The 20,276-nt window shown below is 37.4% G+C and overlaps 3 protein-coding genes across 4 annotated transcripts; 2 read left to right on the top strand and 1 right to left on the bottom strand.

Annotated features, from left to right (window-relative positions):
- The first annotated feature begins 2,142 nt into the window (after positions 1–2,142).
- LOC137719484 (uncharacterized) lies at positions 2,143–3,687 on the top strand. The gene has a single exon (XM_068458525.2). It carries the CDS (start codon positions 2,417–2,419, stop codon positions 3,335–3,337), a length of 921 nt encoding a protein of 306 aa, XP_068314626.2. The 5' UTR covers positions 2,143–2,416; the 3' UTR covers positions 3,338–3,687.
- Positions 3,688–6,781: 3,094 nt separating this feature from the next.
- Positions 6,782–15,062, top strand: FAS2 (Transducin/WD40 repeat-like superfamily protein). Of its 2 annotated transcripts, none has more exons than XM_068459876.2 (12): positions 6,782–7,135; positions 7,316–7,427; positions 9,799–9,825; positions 9,957–10,029; positions 11,498–11,601; positions 11,698–11,912; positions 12,007–12,103; positions 13,581–13,653; positions 13,858–13,946; positions 14,040–14,178; positions 14,267–14,367; positions 14,472–15,062. In XM_068459876.2, the coding sequence occupies exons 1-12, from the start codon at positions 7,022–7,024 to the stop codon at positions 14,828–14,830; spliced, it is 1,503 nt and encodes a 500-aa protein (XP_068315977.2). In that variant the 5' UTR covers positions 6,782–7,021; the 3' UTR covers positions 14,831–15,062. The 2 variants fall into 2 exon arrangements, with proteins under 2 accessions (XP_068315977.2, XP_088555748.1); XM_088699622.1 differs by having other exon boundaries at positions 6,871–7,135; positions 14,475–15,062.
- A 192-nt stretch (positions 15,063–15,254) lies between these two features.
- LOC137719934 (protein NODULATION SIGNALING PATHWAY 2-like) lies at positions 15,255–16,282 on the bottom strand. Its single transcript, XM_068458914.2, has 2 exons — positions 15,894–16,282; positions 15,255–15,789 (listed from the first exon to the last, which is right to left on the bottom strand). The coding sequence occupies exons 1-2, from the start codon at positions 16,280–16,282 to the stop codon at positions 15,255–15,257; spliced, it is 924 nt and encodes a 307-aa protein (XP_068315015.2).
- Between the last annotated feature and the right edge of the window lie 3,994 nt (positions 16,283–20,276).

Below are 20,276 nucleotides of genomic sequence, written 5' to 3'. Positions count from 1 at the left end.
ACTTGTGATTTTCCCAGAAAATGAAATGAAACATTTATATGTTTTAAATGCCATGCTTTGCATTTGCCTATTTAATTATGCATTAGTAGTTGCATATATCTATATATATATATATATATATATATGTTTGGTGCTGCGGACGCACAGGTAAGTGTCAGGTAAGTTATGGTTTATATTTTTGTTTAGTAATGATTTGAGATGCTTAGAGAGCTCATAACCTGCACCCCCGGTGTTAGTGCTCCCGCCCAGAGTAGGGCACAGTCCTTCACGTAATGTTCACCTCCCGCACCACACGTTTACCTTGGATCCAAGTTAGGTGCACAGTCCTGTCGTACAGACCACTAAAGGTGGTTCCGACTCGTAGGTGATCCGCGATTATTCGCCCAGTCTTTACGTGATTGTAGCACTTGAGCGTATTTATTTACACTTAGTCCTGTCGTACAAACCACTTTAGGTAGTTCCGACTCGTGTGCAGGTATAGTTAGTGAGTTGGAGATTCGAGCTCTAGATTTAGCCGTACAAGTCACGTTAGGTGACTCCGGCTGACAGATTTCATCGCACTGATTTGACATTACCTGAGTACTTGCATTTTATTTAGAGGCATTCGACATGGCATATTTCTGAGCATGATTTATATATATGTGCATATTCTATTTTCTGGGAAACTATACAGGTTTTACGGCGAAGGGTTAGTAATTTTGATATTGAAATGATTTTGAAAAGCTTTGTTTTTACCTACTCACGCTTTCTGCTTTGTGCCCCTCCAGCTTCTAGTTTGGATAGATCTGTTGGTGGCTCTCGAGGGATTCACGGCATATCTGACAGATTATCACCAGAGTAGGACCACGTCTGGGTGTGTTTATTTAGTGTTTATTCCCCCGGACTGCACTAGATCTTCCGTGCTCTGAATATTGTTTTTCACACTTACGCTTGCACTTGTATGTTATCTATTTAGTGTATAGCTTGATTTTTATTTATTCGTACTTTTATTATTATTTCTTAGCTTCCGCATTGTGCACATGGTTACATCACTCCCACGTGACGGCCAGCATGCCCTGGCTTCGGTCGGGTTGTGTCAATTTGTATTTTTTATGTTTCAATTCACTAGGTCCGATAGATTCGATACGATCAATTTGGTACAATTTGTATTTTTTATGTTTTAGTCCATTAGGTCCGATGGATTCAGTACAGTCAATTTGGTATAGTTTGTATTTTTGGGTTTTTTTATTTTTTATGTTTTAGTTCATTACGTCTGGTCAATTTGGTATGCATGGTTTGTTAGTTTTTATGTTTTAATTCGTTAGGTCCAATAATTTTTGCATTATTGATTCGTTAGGCCTTATACATTAGTTCTAATTTACAAAATGCTATTCAATTTTTGTGTTTGAATCCCTTAAAGAGGTAATGTAGGCAGACTAAAAATTACAATAAATTCATTAAAAAAAAAAAGTAATTAAATTTGACATGAAATATATAAGCTGATGTGGATATGATTCAAAGGATTATTTTTAGTTTTTCATTTTACATACGGTATTATTAAAAACATGATCTTTTTTAACGATTAAAATAAAATTTTCTATAAATTAATATTACCAAATACACGTTTTTGGTATTCAATTTTTGAAAAATACACCGTTTATAACATTGGTGATACCATAAATTGACCCAAAAATTACTGTGTGTACGCAAGACTAAAACCAAGGAAACCTCACCCCCGCACGAAACCCAATTTTGGCTGAAAGAGTAACCGAAGTAATTATATCCGCAACAGCGAATCATGAAGCATAAAGAAGAAGCAGTGCTAGAGTTTCAGTGCTTGTACTACTCCATGTATAAATATATTTATATTTATATTAAGTAAATAAATGGGAGAGAACCCTAGGAATGTGGCAAAGCCTGCAAGCTCTCAGAAGTGCAATCCTTGACCCTAGACAACTTTGCCAGATAAAGATATAAGATCATTTAACCCCTTGATCATCACTTGATCGCTTTTGTGGGTCCCCCTTCCACCCATTATCTTTTTCTATTTCATCAATTCATCCCTCTTCTGCTTTGTTGCATATCATGCATGCTTCTCCCTCTTCCTTCACTAAAATTTTGCTCCAATACTCTCTCTCTCTCCCCCTCCCTCTCCCTCCTATCTCTCTCTCTAACTTTAGATGGTGAGTGTTGGATCGTTCCTTCTAAAGCTTCAATTGAAAACCTAGCAGACTTTTTTATTTCGCCGTTTGATCGCCAATCACCGGACGAGTTAAATGGTGCTATATTTTTGTGTTATCATTGATCGCATGTACAGGCCACAAATACCACTTCAAGTCCACTTGATCAACTGGTAGATCGAATTTGTATCTTCCCAAATTTATTTTTATTTTCAATATAAATAATCATCAGTTGGAATTTACCGGCACAGAAAAGCATGGACATCAATATTGATTATGCAAGTAAGCTGTCTCTAAACTCTTCCGGCGGGCAGGATCTTAATCATGATCATGTTAGCATGGAAGATCCCATCCTCCCACATGAGATCTCCTCCTCCTTTGAGTATGCTTCTCTTTGGCCAAACTTTCCTCTCCATCTTCAAGGGCATCATCAAACCCCATCCTCCTCATCTACCCATCATCAGTATGTTCCCTCCCCTTTGAATATTCATGATCATGATCAACTAATCATCGGTCACCATCATCAACATCGTCATCATCATCACGCTCATCAAGTACTACTAGCCGCCGCTGCAGGGAATAATAATAATACTTTGATGGAATTAGATGATCACGAAGATGATCAAGACCAGGCCTCCGTAGCAACTGGTGAAGAAGAGCTTGGAGCTATGAAGGAAATGATGTACAGGATCGCCGCTATGCAGCCGGTGGACATCGATCCAGCTACAATCCGAAAGCCCAAAAGGCGGAATGTGCGAATCAGTGATGATCCCCAGAGCGTGGCTGCGCGTCACCGGCGCGAGAGGATAAGCGAGAAAATTCGTATCCTCCAAAGACTCGTTCCCGGAGGAACTAAAATGGATACTGCTTCTATGTTAGACGAAGCTATTCGATACGTCAAGTTCTTGAAGAGGCAAATCCGGTTGCTACAATCATCTTCCTCCTCTTCCAGTAATGTCAAAAACATTAGTATCGATGGTCATCATCATCAGAATGATCAGCACCACCCAGCTGCAGCACCCGCAGCAGCAGCTCATGATCAGTGCAATACCAATATTATTAATGGCCCATCAACATCAGTTGGAGTTCCTACTGCAGGGGTTGGGTTGCCGTTGGAATGGCCGCCGCAGCATGGTTCCACCGCCTCCTCCTCGTTCACTAGACACCCTGACAACTAGACCAAGCCACTACCACCGGATGAAGTTACCTTAATTGCAGCTGTACTACTAGTGCTGCTGCGAGCTTAGTGTGATTAGATAATATGATGCTATTAGAGGTGCGTGGCTCGGATTAATTATCTATAGTTGTGGAAATGATTGATAGTATTTGTGTTCAATGCTCAATTGTAATGAATTATTAATAAGTGAAAAATGTGTGACTAAGCACGTAGGGCAACGGAATATGTGAATCGTGAAAAAAGTACTAGGGGTTCTGGCTAGCATTAATTAATTAATTGTATTTTGTACCAGCTAGCTAGATCGCAAATGGTTTGTTGGGATTTTGTTGACTAAGGGGTTCAGGAATAATCATAACGGTTTACTTGGCTTACGTACTACAATATATATTTATATATAATATAGAAATATATAGGGAATTGTTATTGGCACTTTAAAAATTTCATTCTACACTGTATTTTTCTTTCCTAATATAGAAAGTTTGGAGTGTAGAATAAGATTTTTGAAGTGCTAATAACAATTCTCAATATATATATATATATATATTTTATATGAACTATCAGTTTATTAGATAATTTTAACGAAAAGTTTCCGGTACTGTTTACATTAACGAAAAATCACATTTAGTACTGATTCAGGAAGTTGGATGGAAAGTTTGTTTGCCAGATTATTTCCCAGGTATAAAAACAGTGACAAAATTATTAATTATTGAATTTCTTCCTCTCTTCCTTTATCTTTAGAAACTAGCAGATTATGCACACGCTTGTGCGTGAGAGAGGTATTTTTGTTAATGCATGCTTGATCCGGGAAATCTCTCATTCCTCCAAAAGATCTAAATAAATCATAACTCATTATCCTAAGATGCAGTAGAAAGACACGCAGTAGAAAGAAGAGATCTAACATTTGTTCTACTGACATGAATTGGTAGAACTACTACTTTGTTCCATGTAGTAAAGAAACTAGAGATTCTGCCATTTGTATTTTCTCTATTGTTTTTTAGGCTCATAAGATATAATAAAGCTTTTCCAACCAATTACCTTTCGTTTCATCTAGTATGCTTTTCAGTTCATAGATATTTACCTCTCCACCTTCTTTTCTTTGACCATTTGCTTGTTAATGAGCTAGAGAAGAGCAGTGATTTCTGATACCCAAAATTGAATAAAATGTTCTAAACTATATGTAGGATTTTTAGCATCTATGCAAAAAATGGTTAAAATCACATAGAATACTTGCAAGGGTATAAAGTAGTCGTAATATAAATGCTCATGCAAGATCATTCTCTACAAGGATTGGATGCATGATTTGTATTTAATATAATCCTTAATTAAAAATACAAGTCGGTAAAATCATAAAAGAATAAAATGGATTTCAATAAACACTTATGGCGAAGATTAGGAGTTAGTGGTCACCATTAATAATCCTATGCAATTCTACCAATTACTTATGAATTTCCACATACATGCTTCGAAGGTTAGGTTTTCCTAATGCATATTTTGCTCGTGATATTCAAACGGAAATATATATCTAACATAAAATCCATCTGTGATATTCAGATCAAGTATAAACATGCAAGACTCATTAAGTTTGTGAAAACCCTTTGAAAAACCATTCAACCCTTAAGAGTGCAATGTTCACCTTAAGTGAAATTACAATAACTAATCACAATAAGCCCTCCTCAATTTCAGGGTAATGTTCTAACAAAAATTTCATCAAATTACTTGTCTAAATATCTTAATAGCGGCAAATTACTAAGCCAATTAGATAGTTTAAGCACGGTGATTAATAATTCAAAGCAATTCATTAGGCAAATTAATAAAATCACTTTTCATGCTAAGACTCGTAGTCTAGCCCTAGCAAAATGAATTAGTTACGCAAAATTACACCCTTGTAGTTTGTAGTTTGTAGTTTGTAGTTTGCAATTTGCCAGGGATTTAGTGAGTGCTCTTAATATCGCGTAGAGAACCCTAAAAGCTGGTTGGAAGCTTATATACAGCCCTTTATTCATAATCCTACCTACATAACGCCTTCTAAAAACTAGGAAACAAAATAACAAAAAGATAACTTAAAAACCACAATCCATATCTAATTAGGAAATCTGGACAGCTAGCAATTGTCTACGTTGCTGGACCATTCTAGCTCCAAATCAGGCCTAAAAAATCTTGTTTAAAAGCTTAGTGATATGTCACCTTCAACTTTGCAAAAGAGTTAAACTCCAAAAAACGCCATCTTCATGCCCAAAAATCATAATTAAGCCTAGAACGTCAATCGTTGGACCTTAATTAATTCGCCATGATCATGTGCCTTGGAATTAAATGTTGAAACTTTGACACAACCTTTTGACAAACACACGAACCCGCTTCAATTGGAATTACTGAAAAATTTCATCGTTTCATCACTTTATGCCCAAAATGGATTTGTATATCCTACATTTAAAATACACATCAAGGTATCAAAATTTCACCAAAACATACCAAAAAATAAGGTAAAATATATAATGTGGAATCGGCTCATCACTATATACTGTGAGTACGTGACAATCATATTGGATACATGTTTCATGGTCGGTAATGATTATTTATGGTACTACAAATATGCACAGGATGAATTCAAGATAATTTGCTCAGCTGGACTTTTTAATTTTGGTTAGAGACCCATGGGAACGGTACCTAGTCGGTTGATATCAATGGTTTCTTCTCACTTGCCTTTTGAACTAAATTATGTGCATATCGATTCATGATCAGCGATTGTAATCAACTTATGAGAAAATGTGCCAAATCTATAATTGCGCCTTAATTGACTAACCAATTACGTACGGGTCATGCTCAACCAATGTGCCTTTACGAGCGAGACTCCGACATTGCATCCCTCGGCTTCGGACATGGACGGAGCCAACGAAGGCTCACTGGGGCATATGTCCCACTCAAATAATTCATTTGTTTAATTACAGACTACAATTATATAATATACACGGGTTATCTTTGAAGAAAATATATGTATCTAATATTCAATATACATTCATTTTACTTATACTCCATATCAAATATTATATGAGCAATAGTGCTTTTGTTCTGTCATTCAAACTGAAAAAACCCTCTCCTGCCTATCATGTACTTATATTTTCTCATCACTTTGCCACTTTCCACTACTATATTGAAATTTTTGTAACATTGAAATCGTGATACATCATCATTTGAAACCATCCTTAATATCATATTGCATATAACCATACTATAATAAGATTTTCTTAGTTATTTTCGGTTGCCCCCACTAGAAGAAATTTTTGACTTCGTCCCTGACCCAGGACATTGTATAAGTGAGCTTTTTAATTTTCTTCGATACTACTTCCCATAAGATATGGCAAACCCTGTTGGGAGACCTGGGAATTTGTAGCAACATGGGCCAAATAAAATGTTTAAGTAAATGCAACACCATGGGTCCATAGACGATATAGAGATTTCGTGTGATCAAAAGGTTAAGTTGGATTTCTCAAAGTAAAAAAACAAAATAATAATAATACAAATAAAAGATAATATTTTAGGGCAAACCGTAGAATTTCCCAAAACAATTCCCGCCAAATCGAAGTTAAGTACCACTCTTCCTTCCCAGGAAAACCTAAATTCCCTTTTCTTCCCCAAATTTGATAAACCAAGATTGGATTCCCAAAAGAATCCCCAAACACCAAGAAAAATGAAGGGAGGGACTGTTCAGATCAACTGGCACGACACCAAGCCGGTCCTGACCCTAGATTTCCACCCAATTTCCGGCACTCTCGCCACTGGTGGCGCCGATTTCGACATCAAGGTACTCTCTCTTACCAGATTTCGACATTAATCTGAACAATTTCGCTCACCCAGCACTCAAATTGTCCATTATAGCTTATTTCTAAGTGTTGATTTTAGTTTGTTTCTTTTTGCTAGAGTGATTTCATTTTGTTAATTGTTGGACTAACTGTTTCTTTTTTTCCTGTTTAATATTTACCAGCTTTGGTTAATAAGTTCGAGCGAAACGGAGAAGAAACTCCCAGTAGCTTCATATCAAAATAGCCTTTCTTACCATAGTTCCGCCGTGAATGTTCTTCGCTTCTCCCGTTCAGGTAAGCGAATACCTATGTCTCATTGTTGTCTGCTTTGCTGTAGTGTAATGAATATGCTGTACTGTAAAATTATGATTGAGTTGCATAGCTAGTTTCCGCGAATTCTCACATATTAGATCCTGAAATTCATTAAATGTTAGTAATGCTAACTCCAGACTTGGTGAACAGAATGCATACTGGCTATGTATATTCTGAACTTTCTAGGATTATATTAAGGTGAAAAGGTGTTGTCATTATGCAGAACATTAAGTTTTTCATACCCTTATCAATTTATTTTATCTTCCAAGGGTAGTAGTTACTGTTTTATATTTTATCGTAGAACATCATTTCCATTTGTATAAGGGCTCATTTGGAAGTGCTTTTAAAATGATTAAAAGCGCTTTTGGTGAAAATGTTTTTGGAACCAATCCTTAGGAAAAAATTCAAGTGAATGTTGAAAAAGCACTTGAAGTGCTTCCTACAATTTATCCATGTATGATATTGGTGTGAACCTGTCATTGAGGGTTTTAAGCAGAAATGTAATTTCAGTTTTACTATTTAAGTGGTTAGGAATTGCATGGATTTACAAGGAAATGTAATTCGAGATTTAGTATTTAACAGTCAGGACTTGCACATAATTGCTTGAAACTCATTTCATGATGAAATTTGTATGTGTTTGTTTCCAACTGGAACACCTTTTTAGTTTTCAGTGAACGTTCATTTCTCTTTCTTTTCTATCTAGATTTCACTTTTCTAAAGATGATAACTTAGATGGAACTTGCTTCTAATGTGCTGGCTTTGGCATTTGTAATCCTCAGTTCTTGCCTCAAACATTGGTTATGAAGAGAATCAAGCTGCTGATGTAGAAATATGTTTTTGGGGTTACGTTTTCCTTCAATGCATACCTGAATGTATAAGACTAAAAGTTACATTTTCATTCCCATTTACTGATGTCAAATTTTTTTTATGCCTAATTTCCATATGTCATAATTTCAAGGACAGAAATACAACTTGCTGACTTAATTAAAGTATGAAATGACTAGCAGTGAGTTTGTGTGTGTATTTTAAACAACCTCCTCCTTACAGATGACTGGGATAATTTGGCAAATTTGGTTGAGTCTGATCGGGGGAATATAGTTGATTACATTGATCTGATTTGGATGGTTTTGAGGGTTAGTTTCTGGGAATTTTCCATTGATGTTCTTTTCTTCTGCATAGTTACCAGACTCTCAAGTCCCCATTTGATCCACAAGTGCGACCCCAAACAGCTTGCTCCTAGGTTTTGAAAAATAAAATAAGCAAGAAGTTTCATGGTGGAATACAGCATGTACTGCAAAGTAGAAGTTCCTATACTTTAAAGTCAGAATTTTGAATCAATGAGGATGAATATCTTCTGGGATGAAGAAGTTTCAACGTTTAACAGCATCTCAACGGGAGGTGTTTTAATTTTAGTCAACGTTATGCTAAAATGACTGGGCAGTGGGCACTTTTGAAGTGCTTAAGCTAACTATACTAGCTATTTTAGATAGTCACCAATTGTTTATTACTTTTTGAATTCAACTTTTTGATTTAACAATTATGTTTTAGTTACTCTAGCCACGCATGAAATGTAGTAGTATTAAAGCATTGAATAGCTAGGCACTAGGAGCCACTTTCTCTCTCCTTAAACATAGGAGTTCCGAGAGGTTGAGGTATTTAGGAACTAGATTCTCTAAATGTTGGGAGGTCTGAAGTTTGTACATTTTATAACAATTGGAAAGTACAGAAAATTGTGAATCTAATGAAGAAGAATGGCGTCACAGCTCCCAGAGTGTCAATAGAATATGAAATTATGGCATCAACTTTCCATTTTGAAGTCAGCTCTCATTGATCCCACGATACAGTACATGTGTATTGATTAAAAAAAGGTGTAGAACCAGTAAAGAGAATTTAGAAGTATAGAGGGGAGAGGGGTTTAGAGAAGAAGAAGAAGAATGGGACAGAATAAGAGGAACACCAAGGCAATTGGAGATAATAGAAGACAAAGAGATTTATAATAAAAGAACAATAGAAGGAAGAGAGATTAGGTTTTAGAAGGCAGGGAGAAAGGGGGGTGGGGGGTGGGGGGGGGGGTCTTCAATCATATTAGTGCTGAAGTTTCTTTGATTTCTCAATCCCTTCCATATCTGAAAACCAAACTCTGTCCTTCAGATAGCAGCTTCACTTTGTTGTATATCTGAGTAGTATTGCATTGGCTTGTTAATGAAGATTGGGTATGCAATAAGAGAAGTTTCTTTTCAAAAGAAAAAAACGAATAATTGAAGCTTGGGTGATTGTGTTATTGACATGTCTTCCCTTCATCATGGTTATTGTTGATGTTCCAACTAATATCACTTCTTCAATGATGATGCAGGAGAACAACTTGCCTCTGGTGCGGACGGTATGTGAAGCCACTAACAGAACTTAATTTATTTTATATGTATAACAAGACAATCCTGATTCGCCATTTTAGCTGATTCAATGTCCCTTAAGTTACCTGTTCCTGATTCATGTTTTTCTTGTTATCATCAGGAGGTGAGCTCATTGTGTGGAAGTTGCATGCAACAGAAAATAGCAAAGTGTGGAAGGTCCTAAAGACATTGTTGTAAGTTATGCATTATCTACATCATGGTTATGTAAGAGATATCTTCTTTGGAAGCCTAAGACTAAGTCCATTGGATGAAATCTAAATGTAATGCCTTTTGGGTGAAGAAAGAACTGTCCGTGGTAGTTTAAGATTAGAAAATTTGTAAGTAGAGATAATTAGTAAAATAAATTGAGAATCTTAGAAATGGGAATGGTAATGTTGTTAGGTGACCGTCATGGAGAAGTGAACAGAAGCCGCCAATGAGTGATAACAATAACTGGAGGGTCTATTGATCTTTTATATGGACAAAGGAATCCTATCCATGCATATAAAATAGTCATTTTGACATAGAATGTCCAGGCTTTTACAGTTTTCAGTTCATATAAATAATGAAACACCAAATCGGATTTTCAACATGCTTATTGTCATTGGATCCATAGCCTCTCCCGGAAAAAGAAAACTTGAACTTAGATAGCACCCTTTCCTTATCCCATCCTTATTAGATTTGAGTTTTAGCTTTGTAAATTAAAACAGGTTAACCAATTAGTTTGTGAATTATGACAAAACAATGATTTTTATTGTATACAAAATAATTACACCTCACATGCATGTTAAGCATCTCTCTATTCATAACTGAAACCAGTTAAACACCAAACCAGATTGGCATGAATGAAACTTAGTGATTTTATTATCTCCTCTACCTATCTATTCCCCTCTGTTAGAATTACTGCAAACCCTAACCTTCTTAGTCTTCTACACATCCTATTTCTTCAAAATTTTATCATCCTAAATCCACCATGGTTATACCCAAATGCTCATCTCAGATCATTCCTGGCATCACTAAGATTTTTAATTTGAATAGTGACCCTTTTGTATGCATTGCATTTGCATATTAGTTCAAGGTACAGCTGGCAAGGCACCAGTTTAGGCGATTTAGGTCTAACAGAATCAGGTATTTGCCTACTTGATCCCATTCGTTTGTCGCATGTAGCCTGAAACCAATGTGCTATTTGAATTTTTAAAATTTTGTTAATCAGACACACATACACACCCTAATATGCCAATATAGTGTTTCTGATTTGGCTGAAATTATCACCTTTTGATCAAACGCTTATGTAGTTTCTCTATTAGCTGATTTTTTTGAAAGGAACTTCATTTGATGCATACTTAAAAAGCGGTCTCTCAAATAGTGTTATTTTAGAGTTGAGAGACTGTATAAATGTGTATACACACAAATGACCTGTACTTGATCCTGTTAGTTTGTTGCATTCAGTTTGATACCATGAACCAATTTGTGATAGATAAGGTACTAGGTGAATAATTTGAATTCAGTTTATGTAGTCGATTTAGTACTTGCAATCTGGCATCTTGGAGTTCAATTTCAGATGTATTTCAATCAAAATGTCAGATCAACTGTTTAGAGCTTTATTAGGCCATTTTTTTCTTGCATGAGTCCTATGTTCATGACTGGCTTTTCTTGAGTTAGATTTCACCGCAAGGATGTGCTTGACCTCCAGTGGTCTACTGATGGTGCATATCTCATCTCCGGGTCAGTGGATAATTCTTGCATCATATGGGATGTGAACAAAGGTAAGAAAGAGAATGGCTAACCAAAATAACTGTAGCAAATATCTGTTAATAGTTCATAAAAGATCAAGAATGATCTTGCCTGTTTCTATTCATCAGGTTCTGTCCATCAGATTCTGGATTCCCATTGCCATTATGTTCAAGGTGTGGCATGGGACCCATTGGCCAACTACGTTGCTTCCCTTAGTTCTGATAGAACTTGTCGCATTTACGTCAAGAAACCTCATTCAAAAGGGACAGGTGCTGAGAAGACAAATTTTGTTTCTCAGCATGTTATTTCGAAGGCTGAACATCCACTTTCGGATGATTCTAAGGTTAGCAAATAGTAAATCATCTATGCATTTCGTTTTTATCATAATAATACATGGAATACAAATGTCCTAAGCTTCTTGACGTTTTCTAATGCAGTCTGCTAAAAACCATCTCTTTCTTGATGAGACATTGCCATCTTTCTTTCGAAGATTAGCATGGTCACCTGATGGATCATTTCTGCTTGTTCCAGCAGGTACTACCTCAATAGAATGCTCACCGAAATGTGGACTTAGTGTAATTTTCTGTCCATGATGGTCAGTTGTGTTCCAATGGGTATTGTATGTTTGTTACCACCTCCCCCATTTTTGTTGGCAATTATTATTGTATGGATGACATAGCCTCTAGGTGAGGACTGTAACTAATTTAGTAGCATCCATTGGGTTAGTCTACTTTGGAGAAATGTAATTTGCTCCATCATCTTTTCGATGGACAATGTCATATTCATGGATCTCACTGTCAGTTATAAGTTGAGAAGATCTAGCTTAAAGTAAGGCTCATAAATCCAAATGCCAACTTGAGTTAGCACACATGAAGCTAGCCTTGGGTGGTCACCAATGATATGATAGCAAGTAGTTGTGAGGTTCAAGGGCCATGGTTATGGTGACATCTTGGGGCCATTGAGGGAATGGGCCACGTCAAATAGTATATGTGTCATATGAGTGATTTTCTTGTTGGTGAAGACCCAAAGGCCTAAAGAATGAGAAACTTTGATACCATTAAATCCCGCATAGGCTATGGGTGGGTAGATTTAGGGTATTTAAGTAAGTTCAAGAATGTAATATTCATTACTTGTACTTTTCTTGATTAAGGTTTTAGCAATTTAGGGGTTGGTTTTATTGGTTTCTGTGCTTTATGTGTTGTAGGGCCTTAAGTATGTCATGCTATTGTTTTTTGTTTAATTGAATTACGATAGCTCAAAAGAACCCATTATTTGCAATCATATTGATTTTCAGGACTCTTTGAAGTGAACTTAATTTTTGATGATTGAAGTACACACCATTTTAATTTCCAGTGTTGGTAGATTCGCTCAAGACATGTATGACTTGTATTAGGCTATAAAATGAGCGTAGTGAGACTATGGAATTTATGGACTGAAGCGTCTCTAGAATAACATACTTCGGTTTTAGACCTTTCCGACATGTGACTACTTATGCTGGATTTTTAAGGGAGTGTAGGTGCTTGTGGAATTCAATCTGGCAGATAGTGCTATCTTGGTTTAGGGCCTTAGTTTGAATTTTGTTTGATAGGTTAAGCACCTTCTTAAGGCTCATTACTCAGGTTGATTTTGTGCTTTTCTGTCTTGAGTATAAGTATCCTAGACTGCTTTGGAATCATGGTAGATATGTACATGTATGCCTATACGTATGCAAATAAGAATATGCCTATAAGTGTATGTATGTATGGATGTATGCATGCATGCATGCATGGATCCTTACATAGTTTGAACTTTTAATGGGTTATAATTTTGTTTAGGATTGGTGCATATATGTTTTAAAACAATGAAAAGATGATCTGAGATGCCCTATTTAGGTTACTGTATGTTCCTGAAATAAGATGGTCATTTAGACATCCCTCTGAATCCTGACTCCCTACTATCCATAATTAGTTAATTACCACTAATGTTAGGGTTCATTACACCTTTTTTTGACGTAACAATCTTCCAATTTCAGGTTCCTACAAAGTATCACCCACACCAGAAACAGTAAATACTGCTTATGTATTTTCTAGGAAGGACCTTTCAAGGCAAGGCATCGGTGTTATTTTTTAGTTCTGAATATTGTTTCTCTTAAAATGATTCATCATCTATATTCCACCTAAGTTTTGTGTTGGGTATCATAGCATGATCCTGTGCTTTTCAGTGTCATGACTCACAATTGTCAAGTAAATTAACCAAGTTTGAAGGGAACTTTCTTCTTGCATTTATTCTCACATTTCATGTTAACACAGGCCTGCTCTACAGCTCCCTGGTGCCTGCAAACCTGTTATAGCAGTTCGTTTCTGCCCTTTGCTTTTTAGCCTGCGGGGGTCAAATCAATGTACGCTTGGTGGTTACATTGTTATTTTGCAACATATATTGTAGCTTTGTTGATGGATTATAGTAATATGAATATTCTATGGTGAATTTGCAGCTGGGTTCTTTAACCTTCCCCACCGCATTGTTTTTGCTGTGGCCACTCTAAATTCTTTGTACATTTATGACACAGAGAGTGTTCCTCCGATTGCTATCTTTGCTGGTCTTCACTATGCAGCTATAACAGACATTGCATGGTAAACTTTGTATCAGTTGTCTGCAGTAAACTATTTATTTGATGTTTTAATTATGATAAGTTGGCCTCTGATGTTTTTTCTTCAAAAGGTCACCCGATGCTCATTATCTAGCACTGTCTTCTCAAGATGGTTACTGCACTGTTGTTGAATTTGAAAATAATGAACTGGGGTCACCTATCTATTTATCAGGTTTTCTGTCCTTGCATTTTCTAAATCTATTTATCACTAATTTTTGTATCCATCAATTCTTCCATTGCTTGGTTTATCCTTACTCCAGTTTCATTCTGCAACAGAAGAAAAGACAGTCGTGGGTCACGAGAAGAGAAGCCAAGTTCACAAGCCAGAGGACATGGTAATTGAAGCTATGCAAAATGATAGTCCTGTTGAGAAGGAAGAGGACATCGCAACTGAAGCTACTGCAACTGATAGTCTTATAACAACAGAGAGTGGAAAATCAGAAACGAAAGGAAAAGAGGTCGTGGGTGAAGAGAACGAAAGATCAGTTGAGAAGCCAGATGACATGGTAGTTGATAGTATTGTTGCAGAAAAAATGGGAAAATCAGAAGCAGAAAGGAATGAAGGTAAAAATGAATCACCAATTGTAAGTAAACCTTTGAAAAGGCGTATTACACCCATGGCAATTGACCCCTAATAGCTTCCACTCTCACCTCTGTAAACACTAGTTAATGTAACGTTTCACTTGCCGGGTTCGGATCTCACAGCCAATCTTCAGTTGTAGGATTCGCTGTGGTTATTGAATCGTAGTTACTGATGCTAGAAAGGCCATCCCTTTGATCCCTTTTGGAAGTTAATATTGTGAAAGCCAGATACCTTTGGAAATGTTTGCACTCATGAGTAATAAGTAAGTTTGATTCTTTTTTCAATCGCAGTGTTTGGTAGTTGGCAAAGGTTTTAGACTGTATTTAACACTAGCCAGTAGTTAATTCTTACAATAATTAAGAAGCTTTCTTCACCCTCCCACACAAGAGAAGTGGAATAATTGGTGATGCATTGATGATTGATTAAACATCGGCTTTTTGATTCCATAACACTCGAGTAGGAAGGCGATTCGATGTTCAAAGCATTGATATTGTTATCGGCAGCCAAACGGAGGCTTTTAACATAGGCCTTGATTTCCAACACAAAGCTAACCTGCAATTGTGGTGCTGAACAGAGTACCCCTTATCGAACAGGTTAGCCAAGTAGTTCGCCTGAGGAATATTGTAACAAGTGAACGGGATGGGTTTAAAACCGCCCTTCAAGGAGGCAAAAAAACCATCCCCCCACATCATCCTTTCCTCCTTATCGCATGGGAGCCGCATCACACTATCGACAATATTAATCCCCAAGACCTCCTCCTCTATCTGTTTCAATCCGGTTTTGTACCCTAAACCACGAAAACTAGTCCCGAATGAGTCAGAAAGCGCAGTATAATGGTGGACAGACTTGCAGAAGAACTCTACGAAGGACATTGAAGGTACTCCCAAAAAATTCAGCTCTTCTTCTACTAGGACAACAATCTTAGGCAATAGTTTTCTCATATGATCCAAGAATGTTCTCACCGATGCGAAGCTTCTGTTGGGCATGTGAAGCTGTGGATCATACAGTTGCCTATTAACACCGCATTGCCTACTCCAGTTATTCAACTAAATTCTTTTTCTCTGACCTGATCAAACACGAACGGCAAGTTGAGAGTATCAGTGAACTATTTTAGCCTTATCCCGGCTTGGTGAACAGTTTGCTGGTCGTCCACTGTGAAGGCTGTTACTCTGATGGAAGCTGTGGGGCCACCTTTCATTGCAAGGTCAACCATCAAAGAAGGCCATTGGCTCCCCTCCATGATGTCAAGGTCAATGACATGAATTTCGTTAACACCTCGCATGGCCTCGAGAATTGCCTGGTTGGCCATGAAATGTGCAAATTTGAGGTAAGGAGAGAGCTCCTGGAGCATCTGAAATGCGGACATTATGTTTGCCAACGGTCCAGGAACTACCGGTTTGTGGGAAATTTCAGGAGCAACATTAAGGCTCTTGTTGTAAAGGCCTTGAATGAAGAACAATGCCAACCTGTTGAAAAGGTTGTCTTCATTTTCCTTAGTATCCATTAATACAACTGTTTTAAGCTTCGAAATTATGTACAAAGCAAGGGGCCCGTCTTTGGCCTCAACAGCTTCAGCACCTGTGAATAAGAGTTCGGTTAAGCTGCTCTCTTCCAACAATTCCACTTGAATTTGATTCCTTCGTGTCAAAACATGAGCATTTTGCTCGGTTCCTTCGTTTACGTAAGAGGCAGATTCAAGACCAATTATATGGTTCTGATTGATGTGCTCTATGTCTGATAGAGATTTTACCACACATGCAAACGGGTTAAAAACTCCTATATTACTTGCAAGAATGACAAGGTTGTTGTAGTATAAACGGTTCTCGCAAGGTCGTTCTTCACAGGGATTATTAAATAATTCAAAACAAACCAAATTCCAATTAATTATTGTAAAGCAGAAAGTTGAGATGATTGGTTTTATAACCTACTTAAATTAAAACGAATTTAATTAATAAAAATAAACTAATCTGCAATATTAAAAATGAAAGGGAAAGAAAACTGTTTTGGAAAAATCAAATTAAGAAAGCACTAGGGTTCCACCATCACCTAGCAATCCTATGTATTTTTACCAATTACTTATGATCTACACATGCCACTTTGAAGGTTAGGTTTTCCTAATTTATATTCTACTTGGAACCTCCAACATAGAACGTATATCTAACATGCAATCCGTTCGGACGTTCGGATCAAATCTGAACATTAGAGACTCATTGTGCTTTATGAAAACCTTTTGAAAAACCATGCAACCCTTAAGATGTGGTGTTCATCTTAAGTGAAATTACAATTATTAATCACAAGAAGCCAGCGTCAATTTCAGGGAACATTCCGACCAAAATTGCATCAAATTACTTTTCTAAAGATCTTAATGGTGATCAGGCATTAAGACAATTAGATAGTTTTAATCACGGTGATCAATAATTCAAAGTACGCATGCAATCAATCACAAGCAATTAAATAAAAATTACATATTCATGCTAAGACTCAAGTGACACACCCCGACCCAGAAAGTCCACTTGGACCCTGAATCGAGCTGTGCTGGCCGACACCTGGAAGGTGAAGAAGCCATAAAATGTGATAGTGTATAAAAAGTGAATAAATTTGAATCTAAAAGTGTCTAAATACCAGAGTGCGCTACGAGTGGAAGCGAACACATTTCACATGCGATGTCAGAGCATAAGTAAGGTACAGTAGTGTGGGTAAGAATCATACCCTTAAAAGTAGCCACCAATACTAAGATTAGCTATATATCCTCGTCGATACGAACTCAGCAGTTAAAATATGAAGGGGTACAAAACAGAAAGTGTGAGTAAGCAATAAAACCAAGCTTCCCAAAACTATTACCTTTCTAACAGTAATAACCCCTCACTGTAATTCCCTTATCGCTTTCTATAGGACAGTATAACATATATACATATATCCAAACCATACTCAGAAATGACCAAAACCACGGTTTGCCATCAACTCCACCATACATTAATAAGTAGGCCAAATGAACTTAATCAATACAAAGTGATATATCAGTCAGAGTCATCTAAAATGACATGTACAACTTATTCATATCTCATCAATCATGGCTAGCATATAAGTCGGAGTCACCTATAGTGACCTGTACGACTTATCCATATCTCATCAATCATGGCTAGCCAATAGCTCAATAAGTATAACTGCACACGAGTCAGAACCACCTAAAGTGGTTTGTACGACAGGATTGGGTGTAAATAAATACGCTCAAGTGCTATGATCACGTGAAGACTGTGCGAATAATCGCAAGTCGCCTACGAGTCGGAACCACCTAAAGTGGTCTATACGATAGGACTGTGCACCTACCTTGGATCCAAGGTGAGCATAAGGTGCGGGAGGTGAACATCACGTGAAGGACTGTGCCCTGGCTACGGGCGAGAGCACTAACACCGGGGTGCAGGTTTATGAGCTCTCAATGCATCTCAATATAACATGTGCAACTCATGGCAACCAGTACGACAATATCAAAGTTGCCTAACACATAACTGTAGTCATGCTATTACGCAATTGATTCAACTAATACCATAAACTCACCTGAACTTACATGGGTGTCCTGTGTTCATCTTTGCACTTGAAAGCATTCCCAATAATTATATGCAAGTAATATACATATGGATATACCATGATGCAATCTAATACTCAACCATGTCGTAGCATTTTCAATTATAAACAATACGGTGTGAAGTGTACAATCAATAACGCCCTACTCCCGAACTACTTATTTTCAGGGATAATTATCCATGACAACCCAATTAACACTAATTTAACTAACTAATTCACAAAACTAAAACTTGCCTTTACCAATTTCCTTTGCATTACTCAATTCCCCAAGCAAGGCTTTTGTCTCAAATATTTTATGGATGCATCTAACGTCTCGTTAGACTGCCTACGTACCCTAAACAGGGATCAAGCCATTCGTAGTTCATATAGGTACTTCAAGCATTCAAAATAATTATATGAAGGTAATATACCTAATCAATTTAAAAGTGTCGATAGAACTCTCAATAATATGTACGATAAAAAGGAAAAGATCCACTCACCTGGAGTCCACGCTATGATTCTCTAGCGCACGCATCGAGGCGTCCTGAATGATTGGTCCCTGTGACCAATTATTAAATCACATCTCAGAACTCTTATCCGTAGAATACGTAATTCCCATAAAACACAACCTCAACGACATTCTAAAATAGTTTGAGACCCATTGACCACAAGTCAACAGTCGATCAAAGATCGACGGTAAGGTTTACAACCCTGTATAACTTGACCCGGAAGATCCGCATATCAGATTTCCAATCTGCAACTCCCAACGATCCACAATATGTTTCTAGAATAACATATTAAAATTTCATTACGATCCAACGGTTAGATCTCCGCCAATTGCCTAAAACAAGTGGCCGTGAACATTTATTTTACTAACTTACAAATCCAATTCAGGAAGATCCGTAAGTCGGATTCCCAATCCATAAATTCCTATGATCTTTAAATATTACGTATTATAATGTATCCAATTTTGGTGACGATCCAACGGTCGGATCATCGATTCACATTTTTATCAAGTAACGTATCGTAACGAATTTAGGTTCCAATGATCAACCTACGTCATTCAAATGACAAAACTGAATTCAAGACATTTGACATAGCCTAAAAATAGCATTGGCGGCCCACTAGCCACGCGCCGCCGCGAGTGGCGGTCGGCCGCCCCGACTCGCCGGAAAATCCAACTATTTCCAAAAATTCTCAAACTTCACATAAATGAAGATCTCAGTGAGTGGAGCAACTTTCATACCTGCCACGAAGTCCAAAAGTAGACGGAAGATGGTCAATTTTGCCCACAAAGCCGGCGGGTGCCTAAAACTTCCCGACGTCGATTCGTCGTCTACGGTGGTCCAACGGGGTCAAGGTTGGTTGGGGTTTTCTCCTGGGATGATGGGATACAAAGCCCAAGTGGTGGCATCAGCCATCGCTTTGTCGATTTGCCGGAAAATCGAAAAGGGTGGCCGGAGCACTATTGATTTTCGTCGACTTTCGTGGCCTCAAACCGCCACATACCATGGTTAATCAAGGTGGTTCTTGGGTGGGTTTTGTAGAGGGGAATGAGAGCTTCAAGATGGTGGTGGTGGCATCGAAAAAATCCACTGGAGTTGGCCGGAATCGGCCTTGGAAAATGGGAACTCGTGGTGGGTGCGGGTGGACGGGAAAGCCACTTCCTTTTTCCTTTTTTTTTTTTTTTTCTTCTTTTCTTTTCTTTCTTTCCTCCATTTCTGATTGGGTTTCACCCCACAAAGTGGGGATTTAATTTAATTAACACTAAACCTTGAATAACCAATTTCGAACGTCCGTAACTATACCGTTATAAACCGAACTCGCAAACGGCTTTCCCCTATACGTTTGTACCAACGAGTACTACGAGGATATGCTAAAAGAATAAGTCCCACAACTCTCAAGTCGATGGTCAACGGAAGTCAAAGTCCTTGCCT

Source organism: Pyrus communis, chromosome 1 (genome assembly GCF_041283825.1).
Source record: "Pyrus communis isolate YQ-2024b chromosome 1, ASM4128382v1, whole genome shotgun sequence".
NCBI classification, from domain to species: domain Eukaryota; kingdom Viridiplantae; phylum Streptophyta; class Magnoliopsida; order Rosales; family Rosaceae; genus Pyrus; species Pyrus communis.
Note: the sequence above shows the minus strand (reverse complement) of the source record. Positions and strands in the feature narration are given on the sequence as shown.

Excerpts from the sequence above, each read along its gene's own strand:
- LOC137719934 (XM_068458914.2), bottom strand. The coding sequence starts at position 16,282 with ATGGATACTAAGGAAAATGAAGACAACCTTTTCAACAGGTTGGCATTG. Across the intron at positions 15,790-15,893 it reads GTTCACCAAGCCGGGATAAG|GCAACTGTATGATCCACAGC; the intron begins GCTAAAATAGTT and ends CGGTGTTAATAG.
- FAS2 (XM_068459876.2), top strand. The coding sequence starts at position 7,022 with ATGAAGGGAGGGACTGTTCAGATCAACTGGCACGACACCAAGCCGGTC. Across the intron at positions 9,826-9,956 it reads ACTTGCCTCTGGTGCGGACG|GAGGTGAGCTCATTGTGTGG; the intron begins GTATGTGAAGCC and ends TGTTATCATCAG. Across the intron at positions 11,913-12,006 it reads CACTTTCGGATGATTCTAAG|TCTGCTAAAAACCATCTCTT; the intron begins GTTAGCAAATAG and ends TTTCTAATGCAG.
- LOC137719484 (XM_068458525.2), top strand. The coding sequence starts at position 2,417 with ATGGACATCAATATTGATTATGCAAGTAAGCTGTCTCTAAACTCTTCC.